General features: G+C 37.7%; 1 protein-coding gene across 1 annotated transcript in view; it reads right to left on the bottom strand.

The window, feature by feature from the left end:
* LOC149163775 (pectinesterase 31-like) overlaps positions 1–22,883 on the bottom strand; it is a 243,999-nt gene that overhangs the window by 183,416 nt on the left and 37,700 nt on the right. The window contains exon 2 of the mRNA XM_089431857.1: positions 18,756–18,860. Within this exon, the coding sequence (XP_089287983.1) occupies positions 18,756–18,860 (105 nt within the window). The remainder of the gene's footprint in view (positions 1–18,755; positions 18,861–22,883) is intronic.

The following is a 22,883-nucleotide window of genomic DNA, read 5'->3' as shown; positions in this document are numbered from 1 at the left end:
AACTCAACCATGGGAAGTTGTGCAAAGACCTCAATTTGTAGGCTTGAGATACACCGAAGGAGAATGCTCGAAGGTGCCAGATTCTTCCGAGACATCGTCGAAAGCATCGAGGAAAGAGAATGATGGGAACACACCCCCATCATCCCATGGCAGTGCCCATGGCAAGGAAAGAGTTGAGGCAAGCTCTCATCGCCATACTTACACCAGAGACGGCAAGGAAAGGTATAACCAATTTCGACATTCAAATGTTCATTTCGATTATAATCATGTTTTTAATGATGAGCGTAAAACATGGCATCGAAAAACATGTACCTTTTGTGGATTACATAACCATACATTTTATAAGTGTTGGAAAAGAATGGTAGCACACAAAAGGAGGAGGCGTGAAATACCCTCTCAACAACAGGTAAAGAAACATTTTAAAAAAATCTGGAGGAAGAAGACCTATTGCAGTCATTACGACAGAAATGGCCATCAAAGAGCCACTTGTTGGAGGCTCCATCCAGAGCAGCGCCTTAAAGACAAAGTGTCGATGCATGAACCAAATGAAACAGTTGTTCGACAAGCAAAACCATCACAGGGTGATGACCCGTTCACCTTGATAAGTGAAAAATGGTTCCTAGATATGTTAGCGTTTCATGGTCGTACTTTTGTAAATCATTTGTTGCATTTTAAAATGTAAAAGTGATGATGTGTTTTCCATCACTTGTTCAGCAACAATGATGTCTAGTCTTATTTTGAGTTGCATTTTACACTCTGAAAGTGATGTTGTGTTTCCATCACTTGTCCAAGCAAATACTGTTTGGCCTTATTGTTGTAAATCATGGGTTGTAGTGATGATGTGTTGTCCATCACTTGTTGAAACAACAATGATATGTTGGCCTTGTTTTCATAGCTGAGGTATGGTTTCCATTTTGATGTAAACTTGACTGTCGAGTATGTGTTATAAACTCATGGCAAGTATGGGATGCTTGGGTCATTAGTTGGTCATGAAAGTCAAGCATGTAATTTGCAAAACAATGTACGACAGGTTGCAGAAGTTGCAAGTGTCGGCTCATCGCTTAAGGCTCCGAAGAACAAAGGTGAAGGAGATGGAAGCAAGACCTTTCAGGACGTTTGTGATGCAGACAAGGTACAGAGAAGTTGTAGATTATTTCTCATGCTTTTGGAGGACCAAAAGCTCCTCAGTGGGGAGGATTGATCCAGGTGGTTCCAGAGACACACACAGGGCAAAGAGGACTCATGTAAGCTCAAAATCAAGGTGTTTGGATTATGCTCGAACCAGAACCAGAGCGTAGATCTCGTTGTCTTGATCGCGACAGTGTGAACGGTTCCTCAATCCGAGTCCGAATGAAGGAGATAGAGGCAGTCAAAGTTGGGTTGACTTTTTGCTAACTGGGCAGGGTTAAGGAGGCCGCAATTTCAACTTTTCCAGCAGACGAAATCCGGCCAACTCCAGCCAGATTCCGGGCAAAATTGTTGCCTCATTAAAATGACTCCTTCGGCTTAAAAACAGAATTTCTAACAACTGCACATTCTTGTTATATATCAAAAAAAATATAAAAAAAGGGGGGTGGGGGCCACCAACCCCGCCACCCCCTACTCTCATCCGCATATACAAACAACATATGGTGGAGGGGCGGGCCACGACCCCTGGCCCCTCCCACAGAACCACCCCGCATGATAACAAAACGGGAAAACCAACATTTGTGGTGGGCCGGCCCTTGGGGCACGGACCCAACCACACTCCATGCCCAAGGCGGACCCAACCCAACCAAATTTACTTAAAAAAAAATTGTTGTGTGTAAAAAAAGGAGGAGGCAGGGTTTGACCGCCCGACCTCCTCCCTATTAAACAGATCTCCAACCAATGCGCCATAACGGACTCATTGAGAAATCCGTCGGCCAAATTCTATTTAAACACTGTTTGTCAGTGCACCCAGGGGAAGGAGGTAGTGCACGCAGTTCGAGGCAAAATTTTGCAGGAGGGCCGAATTTTCACTTTGTCAGATTTTGACAAATTTTATATGGTTTCAGCACTTCTCGACGCCACGAACGCAATGGCGTTGTCCGTTTCTCCATCAGAGTTCTGCATTTTTCGGCCATTTTTCAGTATGGAGGTGGAACCATGACTGCTGTAGAAACAGGGAGCGGAACCATGATCCTTGAAATTTTCCTGAGGAGGTAATTTTTCTCCATGTTGGAATATAGTCAAGTTTACAGTCGTTTTTCATGGTTTTCCGCAGGGATCGCAATGGAGAGGTCAGATTCGCCTTTTGAGTTGCAGATTTCCAATCCACCCATGGAGCAGAATCTTTGAGGAATCTAGGGGGAATCTAAAAGATTCCTTGAGCCCCAGATTCTCAATTTCTCAGAATTCAAAAATTTGACAGTCGATTTTGCACTATTCGACGCCACAAATCTGATGGTGCATTCAGATTTTTCATTTGCTCATTCTATTCTTCAGCCACTTTTCTAAGTGGAATGCAGGTGTCAACATTCATGTGCGAGCAGTCATTCCATGAGATTCAACGCCGTGAGATCGATGGTCTGAGCAGCGTCAGCAGTTTGACATCCGCTTCTTCAGATGACCCCAGGATGTGAGGTATATGCAGTGTGTTCACGTACTTCTTTTGCTATGCATTGTGCTGCACAGATCCCTGTTTGATGCTTGATGTGGGATCTTGTTTCTTACTCATTTTCATGATTCCTGCTTGATGTGATGCGGAATCATTTGTGTGATGTACTTGTTGTCATGATTCATCATGTTGTGTTTTGAGATCCCTTTGTTGTATGTTGATGGGATACTTATGTTGTCGTCATGCATGTTTGCATTGAGATCCCTTTTATACCATGTTGGTGTGATGCTCATCATGCATGAGTTTATGTCATACTGATAGGAGTTTTTTTTTACTAAGAGTTCCTGTAGCGGAACATCTCTTGGAGCCACTCCTGCGCGAGGGCATTTTCCTTGTATGATAGCGACATCACCTTTTATGTACATCATTACTATTGACAGCACTTAATGCAGCGGCCTACACCATCTTGACATCGGGGCCCAAAGACATAGTCCCTCTTGGACGAACTCCGTTATCAACGGCTTATGTTTTCATGTGTTGGTGATTGACATGTTCCTCTTCTTTATAGTATGCAGATGTATTCATTTATGTTTCTTTTAAAAATGCAATTTAACACATCACGAAAGTAAAAGGTCTTGGAAGGGTCCTTCGTCACACCCGGACTTGGATCATGAGGTCTGAAGATTGAAGAGTTAAATTGTCATCTTGTTGTAGACCTAAATAATACAATTAACCAAGATCACTTTCCAATACATTTATTTTACTTGTCTCTTGATGGTTTGAGTTTTCATATGCAAAGTCTATTCCAAAAGCAAGTATTGTAATCATTTCAAACAAGTGTTTTCTTTTCATGTTTCAAGTCTAATTGCATATTGATGTCCTGGTTTGGCACTTCTTTTCTTTTACATTTCCAAGTTAATTACTAATTTTTTGGTTTTGGCAAGATATGTTTCACATGTTTTGATTTATAAAGTTGATGATCTCAAAAGTATTTTGTATCTTACACATCTTGTGCTAAGAATTCTTATTTACATTTCAAGGTTACTTTGTTTTCTCTTTTGAGAGCATTGCATTTTACTTTGAGCAAATATATCTTTAAATTGTTGAGCAAATTCCTTATAAGGGACTTGGTCTTATGGTTTTTTTAATCATATTAATGATTGGCATTGTTATTTCAAGTTGCTCACTTGATATTTGCTCATAAATCCTTAAAAGTAATACATTTTCACTATAACCCTCTCCTAGAAACTCACATCTTTTAACTTAACTTTTCATTAGGGACCACCCCCCTTAGCTAACCTAGGAGATAGCTCAAACGAAGAGAGTCGGGATTAGTGTGACAGCCCCTTCTCTGAGTTCCCTGCCACCAACCACACCTTGTGGGGTTGAAGGCTTTTCTCACTGACTTGTAGGTAGGTGTAGGCGGCAGGGTCAACATCTTTGGCGCCGTTGCCGAGGACAAGTCTTCTTGTACCTGGGAAATACGACTAACTTTTGGTTTTTGCATGTTGGATTTTAGAGTTAGATTCTTGTTCAAGTGGCGACTCCACTTATTTCATTTTCTGCAAGGATTTCTGCTTGAAGCTTGCTTCTTGTAGATTTCTTGCTAATCTTGGACAGGAGCCTCTCTCTGGTATCCATTTTCTCTTTCAGGGTCAAGTGAGCATGACATCATGAATGATTTGTTCGCCCCTTGTAATTTTACTAACATTTCAAGCTATCCGAATTTCATTCCGAATGAAGCCATTGAGGCTATTGAAGAGTTGCCTAGTTTTCTAGGTGACAATGCCATCAGTACTGAAACTCACCTTAGGAATTTCCACCTTTGTGTGAGCAAATGGTGCCATGATATTAACCATGAGGATGTTAAAATGAGACTTTTCATCTTTTCATTAGATGGTGATGCTATGGATTGGTTCATAGACTTACCTGCTAACAGTTTTGATTCTCTAGAATCAATCATTGATGCCTTTGAAGAAAAATATGGAGATGAAAGAAAGATCAAAGCGAAAACTGATGAGAATGATAAGGATCTCATCAAGGAGTTGACTCGAATGATTAAGGATATGCAACTCAACCAAGTTCAACTCATTAAGACCATGGAGGAAAATCATGCACAAGCAATAAAAGCCATGGAAGTCAATCATTCTAATCAAATGGCTAGTTTTCAAAATAGGTTGCTCACCATGGAAGAAAAAGAAGTGCAATTAATCAACACTATGGAAACAAATCATGCCAAGGAAATAAGTGTTATGAAGACTAATCAAGTCACTTTTCAGAATAGTTTGGATGAAATGGAAATATTACAGGTACAAAAATTCCAGATTAGATCAGATGACAAATGGGAAAAGAACAAAGAAACAAATCATAAACCTCCCAATCCATTGAAGCAATATTCATCTCATTATGAGGAGGTCATTTACTCCATTGAAAAATGGCTAATTGATGGAGACCTGGATAGGAATGAAACTGAGGGGTATCAAGTTTATACTTGTGAGATTGATCCATCACCCATGTCAGAGCATAAACAGAATGGACAAAGGAAAGTCAAAGAAGTCTTGGATACTTCGAATTTTCCATCAGATCATCTTCAAAATCGGACAGAAAGGTCTAATTTGATCACCTCAACATCAACATCACAATCTATTAAGAAGAAAAGAAAAAAGCGGAAAGGATTTGGTAAATATGATGGCCATGTACAACACAGTGATGGGATTGATCAAAGTCCTCAAATATTCAGAATTGGACAGGGCACATCAAAAAAGCAGCCCATGGATCTGCCTAAAAGTAAGCAGGTTCTCAGCATGAAATTCATTAAGGACATCTGATGCTATGGGGCATCTTTTTGTATCATATTTCTAACCTTATCTCGTGTCATTTTTGTTTAAGTAGTTTTATTTCATGAATAAATTGTCATTTATGCTCTTAGAATAAATTTCCATTTCTTTGTTTCTGTACTTTATTTCATTTGATGATATTTTGAATGGATACTGTTGATATATGTCTTTTGTCGATTGATGCAGATTCTAGGTTCTTGCACACTATCACTTTGTATCTAGCATGCATCCCCATATGGAGCCAAATGTTGACCACTGGAGTGGCACCTGATGATTACATGAAGACTTTATGCCCAAGGATGATCCAGAGGACACTTGTACCATCAGATATCGTCAGTCAACAGAGTTTTTTAACTCTACTTCTATCTTCTCATCATCTTTCTTGTACCCAGATTCCACACCCTATGGGGAATTGTAATAAGTGATACTAGTAATTATGAGTTTTGAGTCTAGCCTAGGATGTTGGGACTCGATCAGCAAACGAGTACACCTTGGAATGTTTTTTTTATCTGGTTAATTATCCCTTCTTTTTCAGAGGCGAATAATTTTCTGGGTATTTTCACTCACGTTTTACCCCAAAGTTGGGGTGATGGTTTGAAGGTTGAGCCCTTGACACATCTTAGTGTCTAGAGTCGATGTATATTACCATACTAGATCACACAAAAAATTTCGTGGAATTTGGTCAGGTCTAGGTAGTCATTTTTAAATTTTTTAGATTTCCCGCAGGTCAAAAATTGCAAATAAAATTGTATTTAAATTGTAATAAGTGTAGTCTAAAGAAGTTGTATGGGGCATGAGTAATCAAAACTACACCTCTCACCCTCAACTTTCTACTGTAACACACTTTGAGGGGTTAATAATGTGTTTTGGACCCTCAAAACCCACTTTTCCTAAATTTAGTGGGAAACCTGGCAATTAATTAAGCCAAAAATTAAATAAATGGAGAAAAATAAATATCCACACATGCGAAATGTTGTGGAAATGAGGTGGGAAATTATGGGGGAGTTAAAGTGAAGTCCCAAGGTGATGTGGACTCCTAAAATCAAGGAAAAGACATGTGCTCAAATAAAATCGAATTTCTGGCATTAAATGAAAAAGTTGCTTGGAAATTCAAATTTGTGAAGTTAATGCACATTTGGGAGAATATTTGGTGGATATTTTTGTGGGAAATTGTCCCCACGTGGTTTACCACCCATATACACTTGTCATTCCACCATAAAATTCGAATTTGGCACATAAGGGAAGAATAAAATGATGTTCACTTGCCAGAATTCGATTTTTACACTTGGCATTGGAGCTCCATTCAACAAATTCGAATTTTTCTTTGGGATTGTCACCTCATGCCACTTGTTTAATCACTTCTACATTGGGATTGGCTCCAATACCATTTGTCATCGTCATTCTTCATTGGGATTTGCTCTCAACTCTCTATATAATAGAGCCATGGGCTCTCACATTGTATCATGTTGTTACTAGCTATTGTGCTTGCGGAAGCGCTGCTGCCTTGTACACTTTCAGAAATATCAATCAAAACTTTGGGGTTTCATTCATGAGGTGTTCCTCCTTTTCAAGTGTGATGAATTATGAGCATTGGTATAATTCCTTTTACTCATGCTTTGACCTAATTTGCTTCCATATGCTCTTCTAGATTTGTTAATGTAGAGCTATCTTGCATTGACATTTGATTTAGAAGTATGCTCTAGGTATAGAATGCTCTAGTTGGTTTTAAATAAATCTCTAGAGTTTCTTATCATTGTTTATTGCTAAATCTATATGGAACTAATTCTTGATTGAAGTTTTGTAGAGGGAACATTTTGTTGGGATTACAGAATCAAGCGTGAGGGGAAGTCTTTGGAGAGACCAACCCACTCTTGATACATTCGTAAAGGAGCTCTTGTTTGTTCTTTGAACCTTCATAGCCTTATCTTGCAAAGTGGTTTTGCAGGGATTTCGGCACATAGCTTGTACACAAGCCAAGAACTTCTAAATTTAAATCTTTTTTAAAAAACATTGTACTTCATTTATTTCATTTGCTATCTAAGAGCTTGAAGATGGCTAAGCAAAAACGAGAGTTTACTCCCACTCTTTAGCTTAGCCTTTTGTAAATTATAATTGTACATATACATTTTATCTTGCTGAATTTTCTATTAATACTTAACTTATTTTGCAGCCATTGTTTGGATTGTTTGTTAACTCGTGTGGCAGATTTTGAAGAGCAACTTCCTGCAACATCTAACAAGTGTTTACGGGACCTTTGGAAAGTGTTAGGGGTTCGATTTCCAAGGATATCGTGAGCCCTTTCGAGGCTTATTTTGGCCAAGTCGAGTTCACTAGAGGGCTGCGCATTTTCCTCTTTAAGCCGTGGGCATTTGGAGGAAACTCACACTTTGTTTCCCTTGCATAAGTTTTGTGAGATCTTGTCACTACTTTCTCAAGGAAGGAGGTCTAGTGTCCAAGTTTCAAGCAATTATTGTGAGGACTCTCCTTGAAGTATAGTTGAGAACTTTGAAGGGCCCTCTTCTCATTGTAATATTAATAAAAGGTCTAGCTTTTGGGAGCTTGGGATTTCTCCCATGGTATCCTATCTCCTCATTTAAAGGGAGGCTTTTCTTGGATGGATTGACATTTGCATGGTTTAAGCTTTCATTCTTCATTCACTTACATTTTATTAAGTTAAAGTTTGTTACAGTTTCATTTGAGCTTTGCATTCTCTATCTCGTTGTTGCTTGAAGCTACAAGCTTACACTTTACTTTGGGCAATTCATCCTTTACATGCAAACATTTTATATTCTTAACAAACTTTGATTCGTTTCCATTTACCTTCGTAAATCGTTTCATGAGCACTTGAATACATGCTTCACTTTTATGCTACATTGTTGTCATTGTCTATTTGAAACAAATTTTACTTTCAAGCAAATTACTTGTATCATTTTAATTCATTGATGAACCACATGCAACACTTGCAAGCTAATTTTATTCCTCCAATTGAAGTTATAATTGCAACTTATGTTGAACACTATTTAATTTTCAAGCATTACAAATCAATCTCTTTGAAGCATTTGCATGTATCATTATTAAAATTTGGGGAATTAACACAATTTGCATTTCATCTAGGCATTTTAGTGTATGAAGGCTCCAAGCTTCATTAAAATTTTACCTCCAACATAAGTTGGTTGAAGTAGACATCTTAGGGATCCTCTACTCCTCTATTGACTCCTCACTGTGAGATCCATATCATTGGGCGAGGGTGAGGTCTAAGGATTGAAGAGTTAAATTGCAATCTTGTTGTAGAGCTAGTTAATAAAATTAATCAAGAGCACTTTCCATTACATTTACTTTACTTGTCTCTTCATGGTTTGAGTTTTCATATGCAAAATCTATTCCAAAAGTAAGTATTGTAATCATTTCAAACAAGTGCTTTCTTTTCATGTTTCAAGTCTAATTGCATATTGATGTCTTGGTTTGGAACTTCTTTTCTTTTACATTTCCAAATTAATTACTAATTGTTTGGTTTTGGCAAGATATGTTTCACATGTTTTGCTTTATAAAGTTGATTATCTCAAAAGTATTTTGTATCTTACATATCTTGTGCTAACAATTCTTATTTACATTTCAGGGTTACTTTGTTTTCTCTTTTGAGAGCATTGCATTGTACTTTGAGCAAATATATCTTTAAATTGTTGAGCAAATTCCTTATAAGGCACTGGTTTTATGGTTTTTTAAATCATATTAATGATTGGCATTGTTATTTCAAGTTGCTCACTTCATATTTGCTCATAAATCCTAAAAATTAATCCATTTTCACTATAACACTCTCCTAGAAACTCACATATTTTAACTTAACTTTTCATTAGGGACCACCCCCCTTAGCTAACCTAGGAGATGGCTCAAACGGAGAGAGTTGGAATTAGTGTGACAGCCCCTTCTCTGAGTTCCCTGCCACCAACCACACCTTGTGGGGTTGAAGGCATTTCTCACTGACTTGTAGGTAGGTGCAAGCGGCAGGGTCAACAAAACCCATGAGACATGTATTACAAGAATAATTTTATTTTTCTTCTTTTCATAAATTACATAAAATCACAATTACATGTCATTATGAAGACCGAACCTAGTTACATTTTTAAACAAAGAAGTCTGGAAGTGCCTCATTTTGATTTGATTCTACTGAAGGAAGAGTTTGACTAGGTTTTCCCCTTATAGGGGTTTTTCCCTCGCTGAACGCCTACATCTTTTGTCTCGTGTTCTTGTGGTCTTCACATACATATAATTTGATAATTACTTGATGAAAGATAAACTAATAAAGAAGTAAAAGAAGCCAACATAATTCACAAGTAATTATCAAGAAAGAGGAATCAAACCCTAATTCCTATAAGCATTGATTTCTCAATAGCAAAAGTCTTGTGTGTAGCAGAAGAGGAGGCAAATGACCTGCCAGAAGTGTTCAAGGTACGTGGACCGAAAGGGCTATGGAAGCACTACATCAACAAGTCAAGTGTACTTTGTTCAAGGGCAGATTGATGATCATAAGTTGTTGATCTCAAGACCTAGTTGATCTTGTATTAGGGTTGATTGTAAGGGCCATGATCCCTGGTACAGGAGCCCTACGTTTGTTGTATTAAAGTTTGTAATATAACAAGTTTTGGGTTGAAAAATTGTCTTGTGTACTAGTTGATTCACTATTGTATGTTTTTCGTTGTGCAAAGTGCTTGTATTGGGGCATTTTAGTGTGTCTGTGATAGTGATCTTAGACATAAACCTAATTTCGAAGTGTCGACAAAAAATCAACATGGTATCACAGCTACTTTGAAGGGACAGTTGAATCAGAGTGTGCACAGCGGACAGCTCAAGAGGGAGTTGGTTACCTTGTTATTGAAGGAATAATAGCAATGGCAAAGTTTTCGGTCTATCTGCTATATGAGGATAAGTTGGATGTGTTGTCCAACTATAGTCCTTGGAAGGAAAGGATCAAGCTTGTCTTGATGGTGAACAAGATCTAGGAGTTGGCCGACAAGGAGATCAAGAAACTGACTGACCCTAAGGATTTGGAAGTGTATAAGGAGTTGGAAGTGTATGAGGAGTTGGATACGAAGGTGAAGCTGATCATCCTAGATCATGTCAAAGATCACTTGATACCTCATCTGTCCGGGAAGAACACTACCCATGATATGCGAAAAGCTCTTTAGGATTTGTTCCAAAATAAGAACAAGAACCAGTTGTTGGTATTGAGAGATAAGTTGAAGAGCACCAAGATGTTGGATGGTGAACGTGTGGCTTCGTATCTAATGAGACTTTCTCATGTTCAAGATGAGCTTGCTTCCATAGGTGAAGATGTTCCAGATTCCGAGTTAGTGAGGACTACTTTGAAAGGGTTTACCGAGGAATGGAAGCCGTTCATCAAAGGGATCGTCGCTTGAGAGAAGCTGCCAGATTGGAACATGATATGGGATGACTTCATTCAGGAAGAACTGCAAGATGAGGACCTTCATAAGTAGAAGAATACCTTTGATGATAATGTGGCTCTTGCAGGGAGGATGAAGTGCAAGGCAAAGAATAACTTGAGCAAGTTGAAGTGTTATTCTTGTGGCGAATATGGTCATTATTCAAGCAAGTGTCCGCGGAAGAAGAAGGTAGACAATGAGAAGAAGATGGGGAAGGAGATAGTTGGTGTTGCTACTTCTTCTAAGTTGGATGACCTCTCGAGAAGATTGGAGGACGAGGATTTTGCTCCGATTTCTTATTTCTCCAAAGGTGCCATCGACAAGACTGCATGTTATGTGGACAGTGGAGCATTGAAGCATATGACAGGTTCAAGTGAAGTTTTTGAGACTCTAATTGAAAGGGACTCGAGGTTGCACATGGTGGTTGGTGACAAGAGTTAGAAAGCGATCAGAGGATGAGATGCTATGTCATTCAGGATGGAGTTAAGTAGGCTGCTGAGAGTTCAAGATGTATTGTCGGTACCAGAGCTCAAATACAGCATGTTGTCTATCTCAGTGATGAGACAAAGGGGTTTGAGTGATTTTCCAGGATAGGGAAGTGAGACTCAGGCCCAAAGGCTCTAACTTTGTCGGAGTTATCATTGGAGTTAGGGAGCATGGTCTATATTGGTCGATGGGCAAGCCTATAGATCATGAGAAGAAGCAGGTTCCTGAGAAACAGAGGGAGTTGAGTTCAAGCAGGAGTATGTTGGCTCAGAGGGAGAATTCGTTGCCCAAGAAGAGCGCATGGTCACTGAGAAGCAAGGGGACTTTGGTTGGAAAGAAGGAACCATGGGATGGCATGAAGACCTATCAGGAAACGAAGAAGTGGGAAGCTTCTGGTGGCAGAGGCACTACCTAGGAGATTGCGGTACATTCTATAGGGTATGTTGCAATGGTGAATGCCAAATATTGGTTTAGTGTCGTTCAAGATGTTGAGATACTTCCGAGTGGTGGAAGTACTCCCCTCGCTAAGAGGGAGTGTTGATTTTTGTAGCTTGGGAGGTCCTCTTACAACCACTGGGGTAATGAGTTTGTGAGGAGTTGACCCACAAAAGTGGTTTGTGGGATATGTACACAAGCAATGGGTTTTGTACCCAAAGTTCTGGTCACGAAACCAAGTGACCAGAACCCACTTAAGAACTCTTCCTTTAGTAATTCAGATTGAGATGGACCAAGACCTTAGACTAACAGACTTTCCTCCTCCACCAAGCATTCCAAGATGATATAGTAGTCCTTTTTTATCCAGCAACTCCAACCCAACAACAATCTACAAATTCGACTTCCAGTTGCAGAATTTCGAACCCCAGCAGCACAATTTCGGCCTCCCAATTACTGCAGAATTTTGGCCCCCTTCCAACAACTGCACAGCTTCACACATGTGGGAAAGAGAGAAAATTTCAACTTCTTATGCTTGTGAGACACCTCCTTCTCCTTCGTTATCTTTCTTCCTCTTCCTCCTTGAAATTCGCACTTTTTCTGGCCCCAGAAATTGCAAATCGAACTTGTTGTGAGTGACAAATGAGGTCGAGTTTTTGGCTTTATATAGTGATTTTGCTGCCCAGTTTTAGGCCAACTTGTCCAATTTTGAGGCCGACTTGGTGGAGGAGGCCTAGAAGACTAATTTTAATATAAAATAAATTTCTTTCTTGACAAATAATTCCCAAGAAGGGTTCTTTACATTATGACATGGACAAGGACACTTGACACAAACCCTAGAAGCCTGCAATGGAGGCTTTGACCTAAAAATAATTGACCCAAGCATGAAACCCATGCTTTAATAAGTCAATTTTAATAATAATAAAATTTCATTTTCTTTCTTTTGACAAATACAATATATTGTGACTTAAATACATTTATGAAGAGCAAACCTAGTTACATTCTTCAACACTCCCTCTTAACTAGGGAGGTATTCATAATTACAACCATATAGAGGTACATGGAAGATCTCCAATATGAACTACGAAGAGTTCAGGCACACTCAATGCCACATACTAGATACCTGACCAAGGTTATCTATCCGAGTGGGACTAAGATGGACTAAAGCTTTCAACCAGTGTAGGTACCATCAAGCTTACTAACTAACTATCAACCCAGGGATCTAGGTGTGTATCCAAGGTCCGAGATCCAAGACCAACGCCAACCTCCCTCTTCAGGATCTAGACACCAACACACAAGTCAGCCAGATGTCTTCCTGAGCATCGGCCATTAGATGCTTCAACTCTCCCCAATAAACTAGATATATCCATGCTTCCAAAGAGTTTTAACCTTCTTGTGGAGAGATTTACCTGTTCAAACACAACCCCAATCAATAAGTCTTTCAAATATACAAGTAAACACAAACCTTCAGGGTCTTCAATCATTCGGATGTTGTTTGTATCATTAAGTTATCCATATAAAATTTTGTTGGAAGCTTTCTTCTTCTTTCATTTCTTCAGCAGCACCAAATACATCCTCAGATCTTCTCAAGTATTTTATTTGCAACTTCATATTCATCAATAGTACTTTTTCTTACTTCAAGGTATTTATTGTCATAATATGCCCTCCCTCTTAACTGTGGAGATATACCTTTATCTTGACTCCCTCTTAACTTTTACGGAGATTAACCACTTCCTTCTTCTATAACATTAGAGAACCTTTCATGGCGTCATTTCTTCTTATGGCATCAAGGTCATCTTGATATATATAGCTTCCTTCATCATGCTTATACGAACATCTTCATCATTTTGAAGATTATGCACCTACAACACATTAATAGCAAGTACAACCAAATATATATATGGAAGCATGAAGTTAACAATGTCAAAGTTATGTCAATATAATGGAACCATCAAAGCAATCAAATACTTTAGACATCAAATACCTAAACCTAGTTCGGTTCATAATCAGTAAGAGACATATAATTCTAAACTTCAACTAGACTAGACTACAACATAAAGCAAATTCAATCGGACTCATTCTATCTGGGGCCTCATTATTTTCAGAGATATATGACAGATTCTACTATGATCCATTAAAAACCCCAGATTCCGTAAAACCTTAGATATCAGTACCTACCATGCATCTAATGTTTCAACAATGTTAGATTTTACTAAGGTTTGATGCAAAACTTACACTAAATCATATTGAAAAGAATATCCTCATATCTTAGAATATCAATCTCTACTAGGGCTTTGTTACAAACCCTAGAATTTACATGAGCAACAACAATTAGGTTAGAATACTCGAATATAAATATCTAGGATGCATTTTTCATCAATATTTACTAGGTAAACCTAGGACACAAACATCAATACATCATAGTTAGATATACAACAATTTATGCAGACTAGGTTTTTGGTCATACAAATGAATATACATCCAGAGTTTTATCCCTTGAATCTTATTATAGACATTACAAAGGTTTTGGTCATAAACCCTAATTTACCAAACCCTAAAGGTCTATAGCTTCATTTAAACATTAACAGCAAACCCTAAAGGACTAGGGTTTTTAGTATAATAATACAAGACTTTGAATAAGATAATAGGATTTCTAGACTTCATCATTAACCCTAATAGACTAGGGTTTCATGACTATAGACATACCCTTAGGTTAGGGTTTTATAGAGAACCTTTTAGGGTTCCATACACATGATCAAAAATATAATGAGGGTAGATTCAATCTAATGATTAATCACCTGAACAAGAATTTCTTATGATTCAAAACCCTAGACATAACAATGTTAGTAATGTAGAATAAAAATTAAAAGAAGAATGATCGTACCTTTATATGAAGAGAACTTTGTAACCTAAGACATACCTTGGGTTGTTTTCTTAACAAACCTTATAGGACATCAATGCTTGAAGGGCTTCAATAGAACTTCTTTCATGCTTCAAGTCTATCCATTGAAGTCTTCTCCATAACCCTTGAGCAAACAACAAACTTTCCTAACCAAGGAAAATATAAAGAGAAAAGTTATTAGCATATAATACAAACAGATCTTGATAAGAGAGGGAAACCAAACATAAAAGATAAGACAAGGAGTAAGATACTTATCTTTGGTAAAATGGTGAGGGCTCCCTCTTAATCCAATCTTGAGGGATACCTACAACTTTATCAAAATAAAAGGTGTTCTAACAAGACCTGTTAGACCTACAAATTCTAGAGATCAAAACATAAAGGAAAACAATTCAAAACTTAGAATAGAAGACCAAGGGAGGATATGTGTAAGGGAGGACTTAGTAGTATAAGTCCTTGACTTCCGATTCTTCTCCAGTCTTGTTCTTCTTAGATGGAGCTTCATCAACGACATTTGCTTGATCCCTATTTGTTTTCTTATTTCTTGGATTCTCAGGACAATGACTTTGGTAATGTCCCATCTTGTGGCAATTGTAACATTCAACCTTGGATAGGTCCGTTTTCTTCTATTTTCCTTTGAACTTCTTGAAGGTTCCCTTCTTTTTGTGATGAGCAGAGTAAGCATTTGAGGTGTTTTCTTCTTCATTCTCCTTTTTGTTGTTTACCATCGATATTGAAGCTTCTTCTTGGCTACATGCATTCCATAGTTGTTCAAATGTTGGCATATCCTTCCAATTGTTGAGTCCTGATGCAAGGCACTCCAAGATTTAGGTAGTCCTAGAAGAGCAGTAATTACGAGCTCGTTTTCTAGGACAACTTCATCTATTGCTTGGAGTTCATCTTTGATTCTAGATATCCTTATAAAGTATGATGAAACAGTATCATCATTTTTCATCTTAACAGTTCTTAATTCATTATTGAGGCTTGCTATTTGACCAATGTTATTGATTGTGAATAACTTGGAGAGGGCCTTATACATTTCTTTAGCTTAATTTATGTTTGATATGTATGGAATTAAGTTATCCTTAACGCCATCCGCTATTAGATTCATAGCCACGATTTCAAGTTCTCTAAACTTCACTTTATCTATATTACTTGATTCATCAATAGGCTTCTTGATTTTTCCTTGAACAAACTCTAAAACTTTGTTATCTTCGAGAATGGGATCTATTCTCTTTTCCCAGGCCCTGTAGTTGGAGGCTCTTCTAGTTTGTTCTCTGCCTTCATTGAGTTTGTCATGTTGATATCTTCTATTTATAACCTTGAAACTCCTTATTCTCCTTTCAATAGATATTTAGGTTACCTTTTTCCTTCCTTCTTTCACCTTAGCTTTGATACCATGTTAGAAAATCAGAAAGGCAAAAATATTTTCTTATGTTGATAATTAACTGTGATATTCTTATATTCTTATTAACTTTCTTATGTTCTTCTTTTATCTTTGTTTCATCAAGCAATTATCAAAAGCAAAAAATGAAGATCAGGGACACCAGATGTAGGTGGACAGCAAGGGCTAAAACCACTATATAGGGGAAAACCCAGTCAATAACTCTTCCTTTAGTAATTCAGATTGAGATGGACCAAAACCTTAGACCAACAAAATTTCCTCCTCCACCAAGTCAACCTTCCAAGATGATAGAGTAGTCTCTTTTTATCCAGCAACTCCAACCCAGCAACAATCCAGAAATTCGACTTCCAGTTGCAGAATTTCAACCCCCAGCAGCAGAATTTCGGCCTCCCAGTTACTGCAGAATTTCGGCCCCCTTCTAGCAGCTTCACGCATGTGGGAAAGAGAGAAAATTTTGACTTCTTATATTTGTGAGAGACCTTCTCCTGCGCTATCCTTCTTCCTCTTCTTCCTTGAAATTCGCACTTTTCTGGCCCCAGAAATTGCAAATCGAACTTGTTGTGAGTGAGTGACAAATGAGGTCGAGTTGTTGCCTTTATATAGTGATTTTGCTACCCAGTTTTAGGCCAACTTGTCCATTTTTTAGGCTGACTTGGTGGAGGAGGCCTAGAAGACTAATTTTAATATAAAATAAATTTCTTTCTTGACAAATAATTCCCAAGAAGGGTTCTTTACATTATGACCTGGACAAGGACACTTAACACAAACCCTAGAAGCCTGCAATGGAGGCTTTGACCTAAAAATAATTGACCCAAGAATGAAACCCATGCTTTAATAAGTCAATTTTAATAATAATAAAATTTCATTTTCTTTCTTTTGACAAATACAATATATTGTGACTTAAATACATTTATGAAGACTAAACCTAGTTAATTTCTTCAACATTCAAGGTATGTGGACCAAAAGGTTTGTGGAAGTGCTACATTAGCAAGTCAAGTGTTCTTTGTTCAAGGGAAAATTGATGATCATAAGTTGTTGGTCTCAGGCCCTAGTTGATCTTGTATCAAGGTTGAATGTAAGGGCCATGATCCCTGGTACAGGAGCCCTACATTTGTTGTTTTAATGTTTGTAATATAACAAGTTTTGGGTTGAAATTTTGTCTTGTGTACTAATTGATTCACTGTTGTATGTTTTACGCTGTGCAAATTGCTTGTTTTGTGGCATTTTAGTGTGTTTGTGATCGTGATCTTAGACACAAACCTGATTTTGAAGTGCAGAGGAAAAATCAACAAATATGTTGTAGAAGCTTCTTGCCTTCCCTCTAACATAAAGGCCTAGTTATAAGAACACTAGTCATTCAGGAATAAGCAATGTGATGAGGTTTTTCCTCTTGTTTTTTTGTGGTCTTATTTCTACTTTGTTCCCCTTCTCCTATCATATATAGTTGTTGATTGGATAGTGTAATTCAACTAGTAAAACAACATCGTTATGTAAATTTGATGTGTGGCAAAGTAAGCCCTCTAAGATTAGTTTCCACATCATAATTTCCAGCAAGCACCTCAAGGTTTAATGTATAAAATGAGTTCGCTTTTCTTTAGGTACAAACCAATCGATGAAGATTTCGCACTAGATTTTTCATCTAAGCAGGTGGAAGGTGTCAAATTAGTCTTTCTACCTCATAGCCTACCTAAAGATAGTTGATGGCAATAAATCAGCGCATTCATTTTGTAATGTCTCATGACTCCATTATCCCTTAGATCGATAGGTGCTAATCCCTCAACGTTCCATTCCCTTGTTTCACTTCTTCCTTCCTTTGCTATACCCCCTTTCCCATTTGCACTTCACTTCCACATATTACAACCACTTTGTTTTATTTGAAGGCTTACTATTCATTTTCACATTGAACCTACACTCCATAGCCTTAATAATCCTATCCTTAGGAAAGCCCCCCTTGAGTAGGAGAAAAACCAACCTAAAAAGGGGAAGAGCTATTGAAGTGGCAATAGGTATCCTTCCTAAGTTGCAAAAACTAGCCCCTAAGTGCTCAGGACTTTATACCATGTGAGGGTGTGATGGATTATATTGTAAAAAGGTGTTTATCATTTCTGCAAATCAAATCTAAAGCTTATAGGAGCTTCTCTAAAGCTACCCACAAATAATATACTAAATGAATTATTTCAATGAGAAACCATTGGTTATAAAAAAAAAAACAAATTAAATTATTTTCCACTCATCCCTATGCAATCGTTTCAGCTAGACCCTGAAACAAAATGAGAGAGACCTACATGTGACTTTCAATTGAATATCTATAGTCAAATGATATGGATATTGAAATAAGATTATTTTGAGAATCACATTTCAATAAATATTCTTTATAAAAGATAGACCACAAAATTGATATTTTATGAGCCTATTGTTTCCGATGATTGTGAATCAGCATATCTGCTAACAATTTTATCCTACTTAGATACATGGCAAAACATAAATGTACTTAAACCTTTCAGATGGAAAGCTAGAAGAGAAAGATGAAAAAGCACCACTAGCGCCAAAGGCGGGTGTAGCATCAGACGAAACTATGTAACTCTTACATTTGGATTTTCTTTTCGAGGTTCAAATTTATATTATTTATAATACAACGCAAAAGGAAAAAAAGGCATTGCAGTAAAATACACGATAATACCTCTGGAGCAGCATTTTCAAAGGTGATTCCCTCAGCAATAAAATCCTCTCCTTCAACAATAAAAGTACCACATCCAAATGTCCCTGTACCTATTACACTGGTTGCCTGCATGTGTACCATGTTTACTCAAATAAGTCCAGTAAAATATTGAAAAATAAGTCGTGCAACTGGGACATAATGACTAATCATCAGCATATACACAATGAAGACATGAGTTCAAAAGTTGCATGAACAGATTACTTTTCTAATCAGAAAATAAATAATTATAGGTCGTTGTGCCTACAGTAGTGAGGTATAGCAGCAAGCAGTGAGCTGATCTGGCTTCTATTAACATGGAGACCCATGTTCAAATCCCCCCAAACGGATATGGATGAGGCCAGGGGCGAGTCCTGGATGACTTTGACAACATAGATACACCCCTCATAGCAAGGCAGCTTAGCCAAAAAGATTATATAAAACATATATCTCAAAATTAAAAACTATAGGTCAATGAAGAAAAGGAGTTCAAAACCTGCAGGCCCAACAAAAATATCATCATTTATTCAATAAAAGAAACATCAACGGTATGACTGAAAGGCACAAGCTTCAGCAGTCACAAAGATGAAACTCCTTGATGTAAACAAGATATGCTAAAAACAGGACAGGATGCTCACAAGTTCAAAAGCTACAAGGATAAAGTTAAACATAGTGAAACTGGAAGGCACAATTTAGAGACACTGCCACAAAATGAAATTCAGTGATAGTGGCACTGGGAGGTACAGATTCAAGCTTGCAGTATAAATTTATCGTCAATCAAGTATACATCATAGTTTTAAAAACCGGCCAGTTTGAACCGGTAACCAGTCAAACCGACCGGTTGGTAACCTTCAGCCAATGAGCCAGTAGAAAAATCCAGTGAACCAGCCAGTTCCGCTCCAAACCAGGCCATTCAAATCTCACACGTGGGGGGAATTTGGGACCCACAGTTGTGGTTTTTCAGGTGGTTGTTGGAGGAAGCTAGGGGCTATTTCTCTCTCATAACAGCCCCATTGGCTATAAATCCAACCCACCCCCTCCTAAATCCTAAACCTAAACAAAAAAACCTAACTCAACCCTAGCAATGCTGGGAGTCTATGTAATGTTAAATTCTTAAAATATTACCATTAATTTTGTAGGGATTAGATTTACTTTTCATGTTATTAGATAGTTAATAAATAAGGAGCTTTTATCTTTCCTGTGCTTAATGTATATGCTGATTTTTTGGATGGACGCTACTTATTTTTGTGTTGTATGGATGCAGATTCTGGATTCTCACATTCCTACAAGCAGCAACGTGTCCCCAAGTAGAGCCAGATGTTGACCTCTACTGGTCAACTACCCATGCAGTGCATCCCGTTTTTCTTGACAGAAAGAAGCAGCACCTGATCAGCATGTCCGTGCCATCCTGCCATCATCGGCAGCTTGATCTTTTTTGTTGTAAACCCAGTCTGCATGTATAAGTTGTAAATAATCTAAGCAGATCAGAGTCATGTATGTAAAGTTGCCTAGGTGGACCTAACCTTCTAATGATGATCTGCGTCCCGGGAGGTTTTTCGTCTCACCGATCTACGATCGGCAGAGTTTTCCTTCAAACCTGACCCCAAAGCCGGGATGGATTTCGTCATCAGAACTTTAGGAGAATCCTAGTGTGTTAAATCTGCTAGATTATAGTTGTGTCGCAGAACTGGGTGTTTTGTGAGGGTCTGTATTAAATGGGTTTGTCCCTTAAGATGTAATTTTGTAAAAGTCATGATGTAATGTGTCCTGAGGGTTGAGAAATGTTTTAAATCCCCTCATGAGTCCTAAGTCCTAGGTCCTAGGTGATGTTTCCGAAGGTTTAGTTCAGTGATCCATTTTAAAATGAATTAAAAAATTAAAAAATGAATAAAAATAATGAAAAATAAAAAAAAAATCAAGCAAAAACCCTAACTAATAAAATAATAATATTTTAAGTGAATAAATCGACGGATGAGATCAAGAGATGTCTTGATCCTCATCAACGGTCGAGATCATTTCCACATGGATCACTCGAACTAGCCGTTAGGATCATTTCCTTTATATAGGATCTTAGGGGGTCATTTCAATTCATCTGATCTGTGAGTCTGTACTGAGAAAGCTCTCTTGTAATCTGATTTTCTGATTAATAAAAAGACTTTGGGGTTCAAAACTGGCTAGTGTTACTCTCCGGAATTGCTGTGAGATGATTGTTTTTTTTTCTGCATATTTCAGTTTTCAGCAGTTAATAATAGCTGGTTTTCAGAGTATTGTGAGTACAGGTATCTTGCTCACCTGCTAGGGTTTGAGGGCTGCTAGGGTTTCTGAAATAATGGCAGGTATCTCCATTATTTCCTGAGATTTAGCAGCTTTCTCTCTCTCTTTGCTGATGGTTGCTTGAGATGTGCAGGAAAGCATTTTTGAAGGAAATTTTGTGGGCGTTCGGGGAAGTTCTCGGCTGAACCAGCCAACTCCCGCAAGCACTTTCTGTGCAGAGCCCAGCTGATTGTTCCCTGGGTTAATCATTCAAAGTTTCTTTTCTGTTTTACATTTAGAGATTTTCTTTCTGTTCACAGTGAAGTTCAAAAAATTTCTGATATATTGAAAACATTACTGCAGTTATTGTCAAATCTGGCATTTCAGGGGCCAGCAATCTGTAAATTAATTAACTAGTCTAGGGTTTCAATTTTATTTTTGCAGTCTTCATTAGGGTTTTGTATTTTTGTGTTTTCAGCTACAGGGTTTTCATCAAGTGCAATTTTTGAGTCAGCTGTCGAAGAACATTCTTGGAACCAGATCGTCAATATTACTTGCATTACATGAAATCAAAAACAGTGGAAAGCCCTCAGCTATCGAAGCCGTAGCATGCATCATTCTGAAACCGAAAGCATACGCTGTGGTTTTCCTGGGCAAATCGCTTCATCAGCTGAGGTTTATCGTTCCAATTACAAACACGCAGAGGATAAAGTCTCTAAAACAATACGCGTGAGGTATCCACACTGCGTGAACAGATCCTTTGAAAACGACGGTGCAAAAAAAAAAAAAAAAGCGTCGATGTATTTGGCATGAAACAGTATTGAAAGATCCAGTTGTGAATTTGGAGGCATCGGTTCAATTAGAAACACGTGTTGGGGTTTTCTGAGCCACCATCAAAAGGTCCGCGTGATTAAGCAATATCAACCAGTGTTTGCGCAGCTGGCCACAAATCTGAGCACGCTCATGACACTTTTTTGAATCACCGCGTCCGGAGCTGGAAACCACATCGTATCACGCAGAGGAAACTTCACGCAGTTGATTTGTGGTGATCAGGTCTCGGTTTCCATGTTGCTGAGGGCGTGACTGCGTGGGAAAGATAGGTAAAGAGAAGCACGGGTTCACAAATCGTTCACGTTTCTCACCATCGAACACCAGGTAAGTGGACTCAAACCAAATCGAAATCGTTTTGCTCCGTAAATTTCAGCTGCGTTTCCGTCTTTTCTTACTCAGGTTTTCTTCAAAGATCTGTCTTCCATATTTCGTTTTCCCTTTATGAAAAGAAAAATTCGATTGCATGTGATTTCGAATCATTTCCTAAGCATAGTATCGTATTCCATTTGTTGACGGCTAAGGTTTTCTGTTACGATTTTCCTGGATGCGTTTTGATGACATACGATTTGCCATTTTCACTTTCAACGTAGACTTTGATTTGATTTGGTTAGTTTAGATTTAAAAAAAAAAAAAAAAATTATAATTTTGATTTAGATTTTAATATTTGTTTTTTTTAGATTTATGTTTTAATTAGTTTTAGGACTTAGGTTTATATTTTGGTGTAGTTAATGTTTGGTTATAAAAAATAAAAAAGGGATTTTTGAATTAGTTTAGGCTTAGTTTATTTTTCATATGGTTAGATTTTAGAATTTTCTTTTTATAGTTTGTAATTATTTTATGTTTTGTTTTATTTAGATTTTAAAATAGCTTTAAAGTTTTGTCATAAAAAATCAAAAAAAAAAAAAAAAAAAAAATTGAAAAAATAAAAATTTTGCGGAAATTTTATTTTGCCAAGTTTCAGTGGTTTTCATGCTATATCTTTTATGCTGAAGATCTAAATTTTTTTCGAGATGCGAACCTGATATCTGG

The sequence above is a fragment of the Pinus tabuliformis genome, chromosome 5_1 (genome assembly GCF_031772625.1).
Source record: "Pinus tabuliformis cultivar Carrire ecotype Pingquan chromosome 5_1, CPIR1, whole genome shotgun sequence".
NCBI classification, from domain to species: Eukaryota; Viridiplantae; Streptophyta; class Pinopsida; order Pinales; family Pinaceae; genus Pinus; species Pinus tabuliformis.
The sequence above is the reverse complement of the archived record's forward strand: the minus strand, read 5'-3'. Positions and strand labels throughout refer to the sequence as shown.